The 12,611-nt window shown below is 52.3% G+C and overlaps 1 protein-coding gene across 7 annotated transcripts in view; it reads left to right on the top strand.

Annotated features, from left to right (window-relative positions):
* TNRC18 (trinucleotide repeat containing 18) overlaps positions 1-12,611 on the top strand; it is an 82,921-nt gene that overhangs the window by 52,088 nt on the left and 18,222 nt on the right. For all 7 annotated transcript variants that reach the window (XM_059414355.1, XM_059414354.1, XM_059414349.1 and 4 more), the window contains 2 exons: positions 1,652-1,924; positions 6,578-6,823. In XM_059414355.1, coding sequence (XP_059270338.1) covers positions 1,652-1,924; positions 6,578-6,823 — 519 coding nt within the window. The remainder of the gene's footprint in view (positions 1-1,651; positions 1,925-6,577; positions 6,824-12,611) is intronic.

Below are 12,611 nucleotides of genomic sequence, written 5' to 3'. Positions count from 1 at the left end.
TATTCGGATTGCTTGTCTATTACACCGGTGTCGAAAATTCCACTGTCCAGGTGAGAGAAGGGAGTTAAAGTTGCAGCAGAGCGATCAGATCTGTGTCCAACTAGATGCTGGCTATAGTAGGTAGCGGGCTCTGAGGAGAGTTCCTCGTTTAAGTAAGCTGCATGCCCAGTGCAGAGCCCAAGGTGGGGCTCGATCTCATGACCCTGAGTTCCAGACCTGAGCTGAGATCAAGAGCCGGCCGCTTAACCAGCTAAGCCACTCAGGCATCCCTCGTTTGTATTTTTCACGTAGGCTTTTCTGTAGGTAGATGAGAGGGCGCAGTCACAAAGAAGCCAAGAGTGTTTTCTAGCACAGAGATGGGTGGCAGGATACAGGAAGAGAGAAAACGGCTTTGTTTTTCAACTTTGGGTTGTTGGGGTTGGGAGACATGCATGCCTGGTGGGAAGCCAGCTCGGTCATCATCACCCTCAGTGTTGCCAGCTGGGGATGTGGGCTTGGGAAGGATGGACAGGCGTGATGGGGTTTGTCTGTGTTACCCCTGCCTAGAGTTCTGAGGCCATCCTGGAGTTGGGGTCTTAGTTGGAGTGGAAAGCATAGGTAGGTATAGGCGGAGGCAGCCAGAGGACGGAAACTGCCTCTGCCTCTGACTCACTCCCGCACCCGACACGTGCACGTGCCCATGTAGTTTCTTGTGGGCATGGAGATGGTAGGTGCTGCCAGAGCTTAGCTCTGGTCCGTTACTGTTCCTCGTGTTCAGCGTGGATTTTATCAGATCACGGGATTAGTCTTTGGCTGTGGAGCCGTTTTTTCCAATGAGATCTTGCTGGACAGCCCAGCCCCATTTATAAAACGGATCAAAATGGCATGAGAACGTTTGGGTTGAGGTTGGAAGGGGCCAGAGCTGTGCCCGCTTGATGGTCCCCTTTCCCTAAAGCTGGGTGATCCTCTCCCCGGAAAGCTTGGGAACCCTGGCCTTCCCGCGCTGTGCAGGAAGGCAGGAGACTTGGGGGAAGCCAGCAGCAGTGTGCTGGTAATGACGCCCTTTGATAGGAATTCTTGAGTTGGAACATCACTTGCCAGTTTCCTTGGTGTGACTGCGTTCGGTGGCCATTGCGATGCTGCTGGGCGGGGAGTTGGGATGCGTGTGTGTGTGTGTGTGTGTGTGTGTGTGTAACTGCTCCCCAGTCTGCCTGCGCCGCCCAGCACGCCACCGCAAACTGCTCTTCTGGAGTAGAAGAGCTTTACCCGAGCCCTTCTTTTCTTGTGTCTTGTCTCTCCTCAAAAGGAGCCATGGGCTGGGTTTAGTGACCTCCATGGCCCTGGCTCAGGCCTTCCTGAAAGTAGGGCTCTTGCCTGCCCTGGGGCCCGGAAAGGCTGTTGGCAGAGGTGGCTGCGTGGTGGGTCTGGAAAGGACGAGCTCTATGAGGCCTGTGGCCCGGGAGCCTCCCAGGCCAGAGTCGAGTTCCAGGCCAGGGAGAAGAGGTCTAGGCGGTGGGACATGGCCTGTTGCACGGCCGGTAGGCACTCGGAGCTTTCTGCCCCGGCGCGCCAGGGCGTTCTCAGAGCCACTGAGAGTGACGAGGGATGCCAGCCCCTCCGTCTCCTCCCAGCGCTCCATGACTTACTTTATTAAAAACTACTTTGACTGCAGATACGGACTCAGAGGAAGACGAAGAATTCCTGAAGGACGAGTGGTCTGCCCAAGGCCCGTCCAGCTCCAAACTGACGTCTTCCATCCTGTGTGGCATGGTGGCAAAGAACAAGCCCCCCGGAGGCTCCAAGCTGACCAAGAGGGGCCTGGCGGCCGCCCGGACTCTGAAACCCAAGCCGGCCGCCGGCAGGAAGCAGCCCTTTTGTTTGCTGCTTCAAGAGGTCGAGGCCCGTTCCTCCTTCAGCGATTCCTCGGAGGACTCGTTTGACCAAGGTTACTAGCTCCAAACACAAAGTACCTTCCGTGTTTTCTAGCGAGAGAGAGAGTGAGTGAGAGAGAGCGCGAGAGAGCGAGCGAGCGAGCAGGAGATGGCAGGAGATGGCGGGCAGAGGTGGCCCACCTGGGACGCCTCGGGAAGGGCGGCCATCTTGGTTCTTGGCAGCGTAGCCTGCTGTATCCGCCTGAGTCCTTCTATTTTTGTTCTTATTTGTACCTGTATCGTTGTGATAACGCCACGGCCTGGCTCTTTTTGAGCCTTTATACGGACTGTTTTTAGTCTCCCCCTCCTCCGCGCTCCCCCTCTGCCCCCCTCCTCGCCTCCTCTGCCCCCCTAGACCGCAGGCCTGGGTCGGGTTCTCTCGGAGGCCTCCCGGGGGGACATTTTGTAAATGGAATTCTGTCGTGTGGGCGTGTGACTTGATGTTTGTACCGCGATTTTGGTAATACCAAGCTTTATTAAACATACCGAGTTCATTTTTAACTAAACCCGTGTGCCTTGTCTCTCTTGCTGTGTCCTTACTAGACCATTAGGTTGCCGCTCCCCTCATTCGTTCCTCCTTCCCCTCCCCCTGCCTCCCGCACCCCTACCTCCCCCAAGGGCTAGAGCTGGAAGAGGCCGTCTGCCACTCTTCTCTGTTACTCAAATATCCCTGGTAGCTGTTGGCATGCGTTCATTTCTCAGGCTTTAAGTCAGCTGTGCTCACCTCCAGCTTCATCTTTTGTTTTTGTTTTGTTTTATTTTTTAGCTGCCTGTTTGTTTTTTTATTTTCTTAAAGCTCTATTCCTGTGTAACAGCGGTTTAAAAATATAAACACTTGTTTTCTAACACGTATTTCTGTTTTAAAGGGCGTGTAGGCAGTGCAGGGTCAAGACCATTTGCCGCCCCGAGTTTTGTTGTGAGATTGGAAAGCGTGGGCTTCATTGCCACGTTGAGCGGCGGGGGGCCCGGGGCTTCGGAGAGAGCACTGGCCACTGAGCCCACAGGCCTGGTCAGCTGGCAGCACCCCCAGCCCATCTGCCTCACCTGTGAGGAGAGGGTGTGGTTCTGTGATCCCGGTGGACATCCTGGTTTTGGCGTCCCAGGGACAAGTGGGGGAGCCAGGGGATTCTTAAGTGTTTCCTCACCCTGGTTTAGGGATTTGCTTCTGGGTGGAGCCCCTTCAGGGATTCCCAGAGTCTAGACCCCGTGCCCCCTGGGGTGGGGCCCGGGCATGCAGGGGCCCACCTGGACGGGAACTGGCTCAGGCCCTGGGACCAGAGGCTACCCTGACTCCAGCTGTGCTCCCGTTCCTGGTCTGCTTTCTCCCTGCCCGCACCTCCATCCTGACTTGCCCAGGTCCATTTGGGTGACCAGGAAATGGCATAGCAGGGAGCCAGATGCCCTTGGGACCCATGTTCTCTTGGGCTGCTGCGAGAGAATGGAGTTTGGGCCAAGGAAGTGGGGAATTCACTAACTGACCAGTCAGCCTCCTTTGCCCCGAGTCCTGGCCTCTGGACCAGTCTGGCTGGTTCACCGTTCTCTTTCCTCCCTCCCTGACCTGCTCCTCTCCCCTCTTGGCTCCTCCCCTTTAAAGCCAGAGTTCCAGCTTCTGTGAGTTGAAGCTCTCCTACCCCAGCCCCGACCCCATAGAGAAGCAGGCAGCCCCTTCAGATGTCTTGGCACAGAGCCATTTGCCCAGAGTGGGCAGAGGGAGCCAGAGGCCCCTCAGAGCAGGCCAGACGTGGCAGCGGAGAGAGCCCAGATAGGGGAGGCGAGGGGCCCTGCTGCACGCGTACACAGACACAGACACACACGCGCACACACACACACACACACAACGCTGGTCAGGTCTTGACAGGGATATTTGGGTAATAGGGTCTTCCTGACATCCGGTACTAAAACACCTGACTGCTTGGCTTTCTAGTGTCTGCTCTCTCCCCCCAGCAGCTTGACCATACCCTCCCCCTTGATCCCTGCCCATGATGCTTTGAATGTCTGTTTTGGTCTCTTGCATTTGCTCTCACGCTGCACTCTGGACGCAAAGCGAAGGCTGGGAGTAGGGCAGACGGCGCAGCGGGTCACTGAGCTTGGGTCCGAGCCTGGCTCGTTGCTCCGTAGGTAGGCAAAACCCTTTTCTTTGTGTCCCCCTGCACCTCCCCTCCTCGGGGTTTGCCCCCATCGGCTATGGCAGCAGCGGATTGCTTTGGCATTTATCGATCGGGTTTTAGAAAACCAAACCGAACCAAGCTACACCAGACGACCCCACATACCGAGCCAAGTTTTTTTGGTTTTGGTTTTTGTAAGAAAAAGTTTTTCTGTATTACCTTGGGCTGCTTTGTTGGGACTTTTCCTCCCTCTGCCCTTGGTAGGCTCTCTCGCCTCAGGTGTGGACAGCTCCAGAAAGGCTTCCTTGGTCCGGAGATACCCCCTCACCCCCGCCACTGCTCCCCCTGCCCCGCATACCCCAGCCTGAGCAGACCAGCCACCATGGGAAGCAGCCAGTGGGGGCTTTTCAGGCTCATAGCAGCCGGAGGTGGGGAGGGTCTCCAGAGACCACCAATCTTGCTTTGTGGGAAGCGAACCCTGGTTTTGGGTTTTTCCTTCCAAGTACTTTTTCCACGTCAAGGTGCGGGGATTGGGCTGCTGCTGGCTGACTGGTATCCAATATAGACATTCCAGGCATCCAGAAACCCAGAGCCAGCCCTCCCCCACTGTACGTTGCTGGTGGGGAATCTTTCTGGATGGGGGAGAGTTCTGGAGTCTCCACACCTGAGCCGCCAGGGAAGGTGTTCTCTAGAAGGGAAAACTGGCCACACGTCTGATTCTGTGCCCCCACCCCAGCCAGCCACCGCCCCCCCCCACCGCCCGCCACCCTGCTCAAATTGGCCGACCCCAGGGAGGCCTGATGTGGGGGACCCAGGCGCTGCCGAAAGTCTGCCTACACTTAGCCTGCTTTGCCGCTGTGGCCCACTGGGGCGGAGACAACCATGTGATGTCCGCAATGTGGATGGATCGCAAGTGTGCACTGCCTGCTTGCCGCCTGCCTGCCCCGCTGGCCTCCATCCTGCTTCATCCATTGCTCTGGGAGCCGGACCTCCCCTACTTCCTCTCCCTCTCCCTCTCCTCCCCATCCTCCTCTTCCTCTTAACAACCCTCTGTCTCTGCCTCCTTCCTTTCTCAACGCCCTTCAGGGATTCCTGCAGCTCACGTGCACCTCCCTCACCCCAGAGACCCAGGCTCCCTTGGAAAGTTGGGTAGGCAGACCCCCTGCCGCCCTTGGTGCACCCGGGGCCACCACTTGGGGCTCCTGGTTGCACCCAAGCAAGCAGAGGTGGCTCGGGGTGTGGCAGGAGAACATGGAGTTGGCTGGCTGTGTCTGCCCCTCTCCATTCCCTTAGCCCAGGCATTCCCTGCCCAAGATAGAGTGGGGGGTGGGGGGGGGTATGGGCCACCTTATCTGCTGCAGAGAGTCGCCTCTGGCCTTGCCTGGCCCTGCCCTGGGCTAGTGGCCCCCAGAGCCACCATCACGTGCCCAGCACTCCAGGCAGAGTTAGCGGGTGTCCCTGGGCAGTTAGCCCCCAGTGCCCTCACCTGCCCACTCTGGCGGTGTGAGGCTGTCTCCCTGGGAAGGTCAGGAGCAAGGTTGTAATCTCCCTGCAGTCTCTGTTCTTGGTGGAGAGCTTGGTTCACCCCCTTCTAGGAGAGCAGGGAACACCCCCTTCTAGGAGACACTGGGTGACAAGACACCCAAGGAGCCCTGGGTTTGAGTTCTGACTGAGTGCTCGGCCACGCCAAGCCTCAGTCCCCTGGCACAGAGTGAGGAGAGCTGACCTGCGTGCCCTCCCTCCCTGGCTCCTCGTAGATCAGGAGGCATAGCCAGCTTGTGGCTCCCTTGGCCCTGGGGACAGCAGTTTCTTTTTGTACAACAGGCTGGTCCTGTTTCTGTTTGGTCCTTGTTCAGCCTGCAAAGTGCTTTCTCCTTAGCTGGGTGCATGGCTTGGGAGGGCCGGCCCATGCCACAGATGAGCAAAAGTGCTCCCAGAGGGCCAGGATTTACCCCAGGCTCCCCAGCTCAGGGGAATCGCTGGGAGTCAACTTTGGACCCCAGAGCCTGCTCAAGAAGAGATAGAACTCTACCTTCTCCTGTCACTAGCCTCAGAACCCATGCCCCGCCACCCCCACCAGGCACCTGAGTCCCTGGCACGCTCACCCCACCCCCTCTCCGCCCCTCCCTGGCCTCCTCTTTCCTCTTCTCCTGCCTCCTTTCTCAGCCTTCATGTTGTACGTCGGGGCGTGTGTGTGCGTGTGTGCGTGAGATGGTGGAGAGAGCTGTCTCCAGTCCTTGTCCGTGTGTCTGTCCCCCTCCCCACGGCACAGGTGCATGTTCGTGTTCCCCCTTACAGAAACCCTCTGATTCCCAAAGCTGCTGCCCACCTCTGGGCTGTCCGGGATGCCCGCGTCTTGGGCTTGCTTTGATGGGGGCACTGGGCCATTGGCAGGGGTGGGGGGATCTGTGGGCTGGTATCGGAACCACCCCCGGCTGATGAGGAGTGAGGTGCTAGGCTGGAGCCGTGCACCTCTCGCTGGTGCTCCGGCTGAGTCGGGGCGGTGGGGGGCGGTACCTGCTGAGGCCAAGGCTCTGACTCGCCCCCTGTTTTCTGCACCAGATGAGAGCTCCGAGGAGGAGGACGAGGAGGATGAGCTGGAGGAGGAGGAGGAGGCCGCCGGCGGCTATAGGCTGGGGGCCCGAGAGCGGGCCCTGTCGCCAGGCCTGGAGGAGAGTGGGCTGGGCCTGCTGGCTCGCTTTGCAGCCAGCGCCCTCCCCAGCCCCACAGTGGGGCCATCGCTATCAGTGGTGCAGCTGGAGGCCAAGCAGAAGGCCCGGAAGAAGGAAGAGCGGCAGAACCTGATGGGTAAGTACGTACCCGGTGGCACGCAGGGACACCACTGTCCCATCCTGCAGGCCGGAAACGGGCTTGGAGAAGGGTAGGGGCAGAGCTGGGGGCTGGGGGAGCCCTGCCTTGTGGGCCAGCCCCATATGAGCAGAGTGGTACTGGTACTTGCCTCAGGAGGGGGTTCCAGAGCTATGCAGGCTGACCTTCACTGTTTATGCCCCTGACTTGCCCTGTCATAGCCTGACTCCCCCATTTTAGGTGCCTGGTGATAGGTAGCTCCAGGAAGCAGAGAGGCCTCAGGTCTGCACCGTGGGGGGCTGTAGAAGCCCAAGGAGGCTGCTCCAGGCAGGGAATACCTAGACTGACCCATGAGAGAGAGGTGGGAATCGGCTAAGCATACTTAGAACTAGAGGTACAGGCCCGCTAAGTCTGGGCATTCGAGGCAATTCACTTGGTGAGATGGGCATGAGGCTTGGGGTTGGGGCCTGGAAAAGGTCATCACTGGGGGTGGTCACGTGCCCTGTTACTGTTAGCTGTGATTACCCTCCCATTTCCCTGATGGGCAGATGGAGACAGCTGGTCCTCAGGCTCAGGCAGGAGGCTAGGCCTTGTCCTGGCCCTACTTCCTTCCTCTTTACATCCCCAGCCTTCTTGAGACAAACAGGGGACCACCTTCTAGGCCCACCCCCATTCTCGCCTGGCCAAGTATCCCCTCATGGGGTTCTGGGGAACATGGGTGTTCAGGGTGTGCACTCATCTGGCCTCTGCCTGGTTAAGTCCTTGGCCTGGCCTTCCTGCCCTTTTCTGAACCTCCGGGGTCCATGTGAGGCCCTCTGGCAGGGGCTGTGACAGGGAGAATGAGCACTAGGATGCTAGCCTGTTCTACCCCCTGGATCTCCCCCAGTGCCCCTGGCTTCATGTCCTGCCCGCTATAGGACAAAAGCTCATTCCTAAAAAAAAAAGCTCATTCCTATGGTCTGTACCACCTCATGGGACCTCATCTTTGGGGCAGCCTCACAGTCTTTAGGCCCTGACCTTGCCTCTTTCAGCTCTTTGTTCTCCCTCCCTTTCACCCCCACCATGTCCTGCCATTGTTCCCTGGGGAATTTGGGCCTGGCTCTTCTGGGCAGTGGCTCTGGCTTCCCTTCTGCATACTCCTCTTGGGTATTTTTCGTACATAAGCAGCTGGAGGGCTCTTAAAGCTCAAACTTGACCAGACCACTTCCCCTGCTGAGAACCTCTGACTGGTTCCCTGATGTCCCGTGGTCACATGCCACCTGTCTGACCCCTTCCCCATTAGGCTTGTGGCTACCCAGACAGCAGCATCCTGTCCACAGCCCCTGTCCTCATCCCTGGATGCATCAGCCATCTTAGAATTTGCAGGCTTCTGTGTTTTATCCCGGTTCTCAACTGTATTGGCAAAGAGTTCCCTTTTTACACTTTAAAGTCTGAGGGGTCTGTAGTGATGTCTCCTTTTTCATTGTCAAACCAGATAATTTGTTTCTGCTGTTTCTTGATCAGCATGACTGGAAGTTATCAATTTCACCAATTTCTGCTCTTTCTTATTTCTTTCCTTCTCTTTCGGTGTGTTTCCAACCACTTCCTATTTTTTAACATGCAGGCTTAGGTAATCAGCTTGGGACGTTTTCTTGTGGAGACGTTCGAAGTTCTCTCTGAAGCTTTCTTTTGCTGCGTCTCTCATGTTGTCTGTTGTCCTTTTTTCATTATTACTCTCAGTTCAACACATTTCTTAACTTGTGATTTCTACTTTTCATTCAGTGATTAGTTAGAAGTATTATTTTCCAAATATTGGTGGGGGTTACCTGGTTATTGTATTACTGATTTCTAATGTCATTCCATCTTGGTTAGAGAAAATACTCTGTAATTTCAGTCTTTTAAAACTAAAACATTGAGGCCATATGGTATCTCATAGTAAATGTATCATGGGCACTTAAAGAATGTGTATTCTGTAGCATCTGGGTGGTTCAGTGGTTAAGCGTCTGCCTTTGGCTCAGGCCATGATCCCAGAGTCCTGGGATCGAGTTCCGCATCAGGCTCCCCGCTCAGCCGGAAGCCTGGTTCTCCCTCTCCCACTCCCCTTGCTTGTGTTCCCTCTCTCATTGTCTCTCTCTCTGTTAAATAAATAAATAAAATCTTAAAAAAAAAAAGAATGCGTATTCTGATACCATTATATACAGTGCTCTGTAAATCATTCAGTTCTATCAGGCAAGGCAGTGTGATTGGAGGTGTTAAGATCTTGTGAATCTTTGCTGGTTTTTGTCTAGTGTTATCAGTTGCTTACAGATGGGTATAAAACCTCCACCTGTGATTGCAGGATTTTCTTTCTCCTTGTAATTTAATCTTATAGATGTTTGCTTCCTGTATTTGAAGCTCTGTTATTAGGTACATATATACATTTATGATTTCCTGTTTTCCTGTTAAATTGGTCTTTTTATCATTACAAAGTGTTCTTTTCTATCTCTTAGTATGTTTTGTTTTGAAATCCCTTTTATGTGGTAGTAAACAGTCACTACACCTGTCTTAGGCTTCCTATTTGCATGGTATATCTTTTCCCGGTCAGTTACTGTCATCTTATCTTTATCTTCATATTTATTTATTTATTTAAAAGATTTTATTTATTTATTTGACAGAGATCACAAGTAGGCAGAGAGGCAGGCAGAGAGAGAGGAAGGAAAGCAGGCTCCTTGCTGAGCGGAGAGCCTGATGCGGTGCCCAATCCCAAGACCCTGGGATCACAACCCGAGCCGAAGGCGGTGGCTTTAACCCACTGAGCCACCCAGGTGCCCCTCATCTTCATATTTAAAGTGAGTCTCTTATAGACAGCTTAACAGTTGGGTCCTTTTCCTTTTTTTTTTTTTTTAAGATTTTATTTATTTATTTGTCAGAGAGAGAAAGAGAGGGGGAGAGAGAGAGCACACACAAGCAGGCAGAGTGGCAAAGGCAGAGGAGGCAGAGAGAGAAGCAGGCTCCCCACGGAGCAAGGAGCCCGATTCGGGACTGGATCCCAGGACCCTGGAATCATGACGTGAGCCAAAGGCAGCTGCTTAACAGACTGAGCCACCCAGGCACCCCAGGGGAGTTTTAGGCTCATAGCAAAATTGAGAGGAAGATACAGAGATTTCTCTATGCCCCCTGCCTCCCCACCACATGCACAGCCTCCCCCATTATCAACATTCTCCCTCCCAGTGGTTTCGCTTGTTACCACTGAGGAACCTGCAGGCCACAGACGTGTCACTGTCACCCAGAATCTGTAGTTTACATTAGGATTCACTCCTGGTGTTGTACAATTTTTGGGTTTGGGCAGACGTATGTAGGCACCATTGTACTGTCCTACAGAGTAGTTTCACTGCCTAAAAGTCCTTCGTACCCCACCCCTTCATCTGTCCAAAGCTGCTATAAACATCTGTATACAGTTTTTTTTGCATGTGGACGTAAGTTTTCAGCTCCTTTGGGTAAATACCAAGGAGTGTGACTGCTGGGTCACATGGTAGGAGTCCTTTCGGTTTTGTAAGAAATTGCTGTAATTGTCTTATGTGGTGGCTGCCCCGTCTTTGCATTCTTTTTTTTCTTTTTTAAGATTTTATTTATTTATTTGACAGAGAGATTTATCACAAGTAGGCGGAGAGGCAGGCGGGGCTGGTGCGGGGGCGGGGGCGGGGGAAGCAGGCTCCCCGCTGAGCAGAGAGCCGATGTGGGGCTCCATCCCAGGACCCTGATATCATGACCTGAGCCAAAGGCAGAGGCCTAACCACTGAGCCACCCAGGCACCTGTGTGATGGTATCTTGTTTGAATTTGCCTCTCCCTAGTAACATGACGTGGGACATCTTTTTGTTTGCTTATTTGCCATCTGTGTAACTTGCAGTGACATGTCTTTTAGGATTTTTTTTTTTTTTTTTTTTTTTTTTTTTTTTTTTTAAAGATTTTTTATTTATTTGACAGACAGAAATCACAAGTAGACAGAGAGGCAGGCAGAGAGAGAGGAGGAAGCAGGCTCCCCGCTGAGCAGAGAGCCCGATGTGGGACTCGATCCCAGGACGCTGGGATCATGACCTGAGCCGAAGGCAGCGGCTTAACCCACTGAGCCACCCAGGCGCCCCTCTTTTAGGATTTTTGACCCACTTTTTAAATTGGGTTGTTTTCTTAATGTTGCATTTTAAGAGTTCTTTATCTGGTTTTGGAAAACAGTCCTTTATCAGGTGTGTCTTTTGCAAGTATTTTCTCCTAGGCTGTGGCTTGTCTTTTCATTCTCTTTATAGTGTCTTAAACAGAGCATAAATGTAAAATTTTAGGAAGTCCAGCTTCTGTGGATTGGTCCTTTGGTGGTGGTGTATCTAAGGGCTCACTGCGAGACTCAAGGTCATCTAAATTTCTTCTACATTATCTTCGAGGAGATTTTGAATTTTGCGTGTTACCTTTAGGCCTGTGATCCATTTGGAGTTAATTTTTTTTTTTTTCATTTTGAGTTAATTTTTTTTTTCCCACTTTGAGTTAATTTGTAAAGGGTGTAAGATTTGTTACATTTTCTTTTTTGCCTGTGCATCTCCACTGGTTCCAATACCATTTGTTGAAAAGACATCCTTTTCTCCATTGTTGTGAAAGATTATTTGACTATATTAATGGGAGTCCATTATGGGGCTCTCTTCTGTTCCATTGATCTGGTTGTCTTGTCTTTTGCTGAAAACTCGATAACTCGTTGTCATGATCATTGTAGCTTTATAGTAAGCCTCGCAGCTGGGTAATTCTAGTCTCAGACTTTGTTCTTCTTCTTCCATCTTGAGCTGGCCATTCTGGGTGTCTTGGGTCTCCATGTAAACTTTGACATTAGTAGGCTTGGTATCCACTTTTGGGATGTTGTGCAGAATTGTATTGAATCCATAGCCCAAATTGGGAAAAATGAACATTTTGACAGTATCAGGTCTTCTTCTCCTTGAGTGTGGAAATGATTTTTCATCAGGGCTTTGTAGTTTTCATCCCATAGATCTTGTGCATATTTCGTTAGATTTAACCTAAGTATTTCATTTTGGGGAGTGCTAACGCAAACAGTATCGTGTTCTAAATTCCAAATTCAACTGATTAATTTCTAGTATGTAGGAAAGTGAGCGACTTTATATACATGAAGGTTGTAAAATGTGTCCTTGCTGTAATGGCTTATCAGATCCAGGAGATTTTTTTGGTTGATTGTGTGAGGTTTTCTACATAGACTCTTTTTTTTTTGTTTTTAAAGATTTTATTTATTTATTTGACAGAGAAAGATCACAGGTAGGTAGAGAGGCTGGCAGAGAGAGAGAGGGAGGGGAGCAGGCTCCCTGCTGAGCAGAGAGCCCTATGTGGGACTCGATCCCAGGACCCTGAGATCATGACCTGAGCCGAAGGCAGCGGCTTAACACACTGAGCCACCCAGGCGCCCTCTACATAGACTCTTAATGTCGTCTGTGAACAAAGGCAGCTTTCTATCTTCCTTCCCTGTCAATATACTTTCTTTCCCTTGTCTTACTCCATTAGCTAGGACTTGTAGCAGTATGATACTGAAAACAAGTGGTAGCTGGGGCATCCTTGCCTTGTTCCTGATCTTAGTGGGAAATCCTCTAGTTTTTCTCAATAAGTATGATGGAGGGTTTTTATGGTTCTTCTTTATCAAGTTCAGGAAGTTCTCCTCTATTCCTGGTTTAGTGAGAGTTTTTATTATGAATTTGGGCTGGATTTTGTCAAATGCTTTCTATTAATATGATGAGATTTTTTTCTTCTTTGGGCTGTTGATGTAATGGATTACAGTAATTGATTTTT

The sequence above is a fragment of the Mustela nigripes genome, chromosome 11 (assembly GCF_022355385.1).
Source record: "Mustela nigripes isolate SB6536 chromosome 11, MUSNIG.SB6536, whole genome shotgun sequence".
NCBI lineage: Eukaryota > Metazoa > Chordata > Mammalia > Carnivora > Mustelidae > Mustela > Mustela nigripes.
This window is presented reverse-complemented; position numbering and strand designations above follow the sequence as displayed.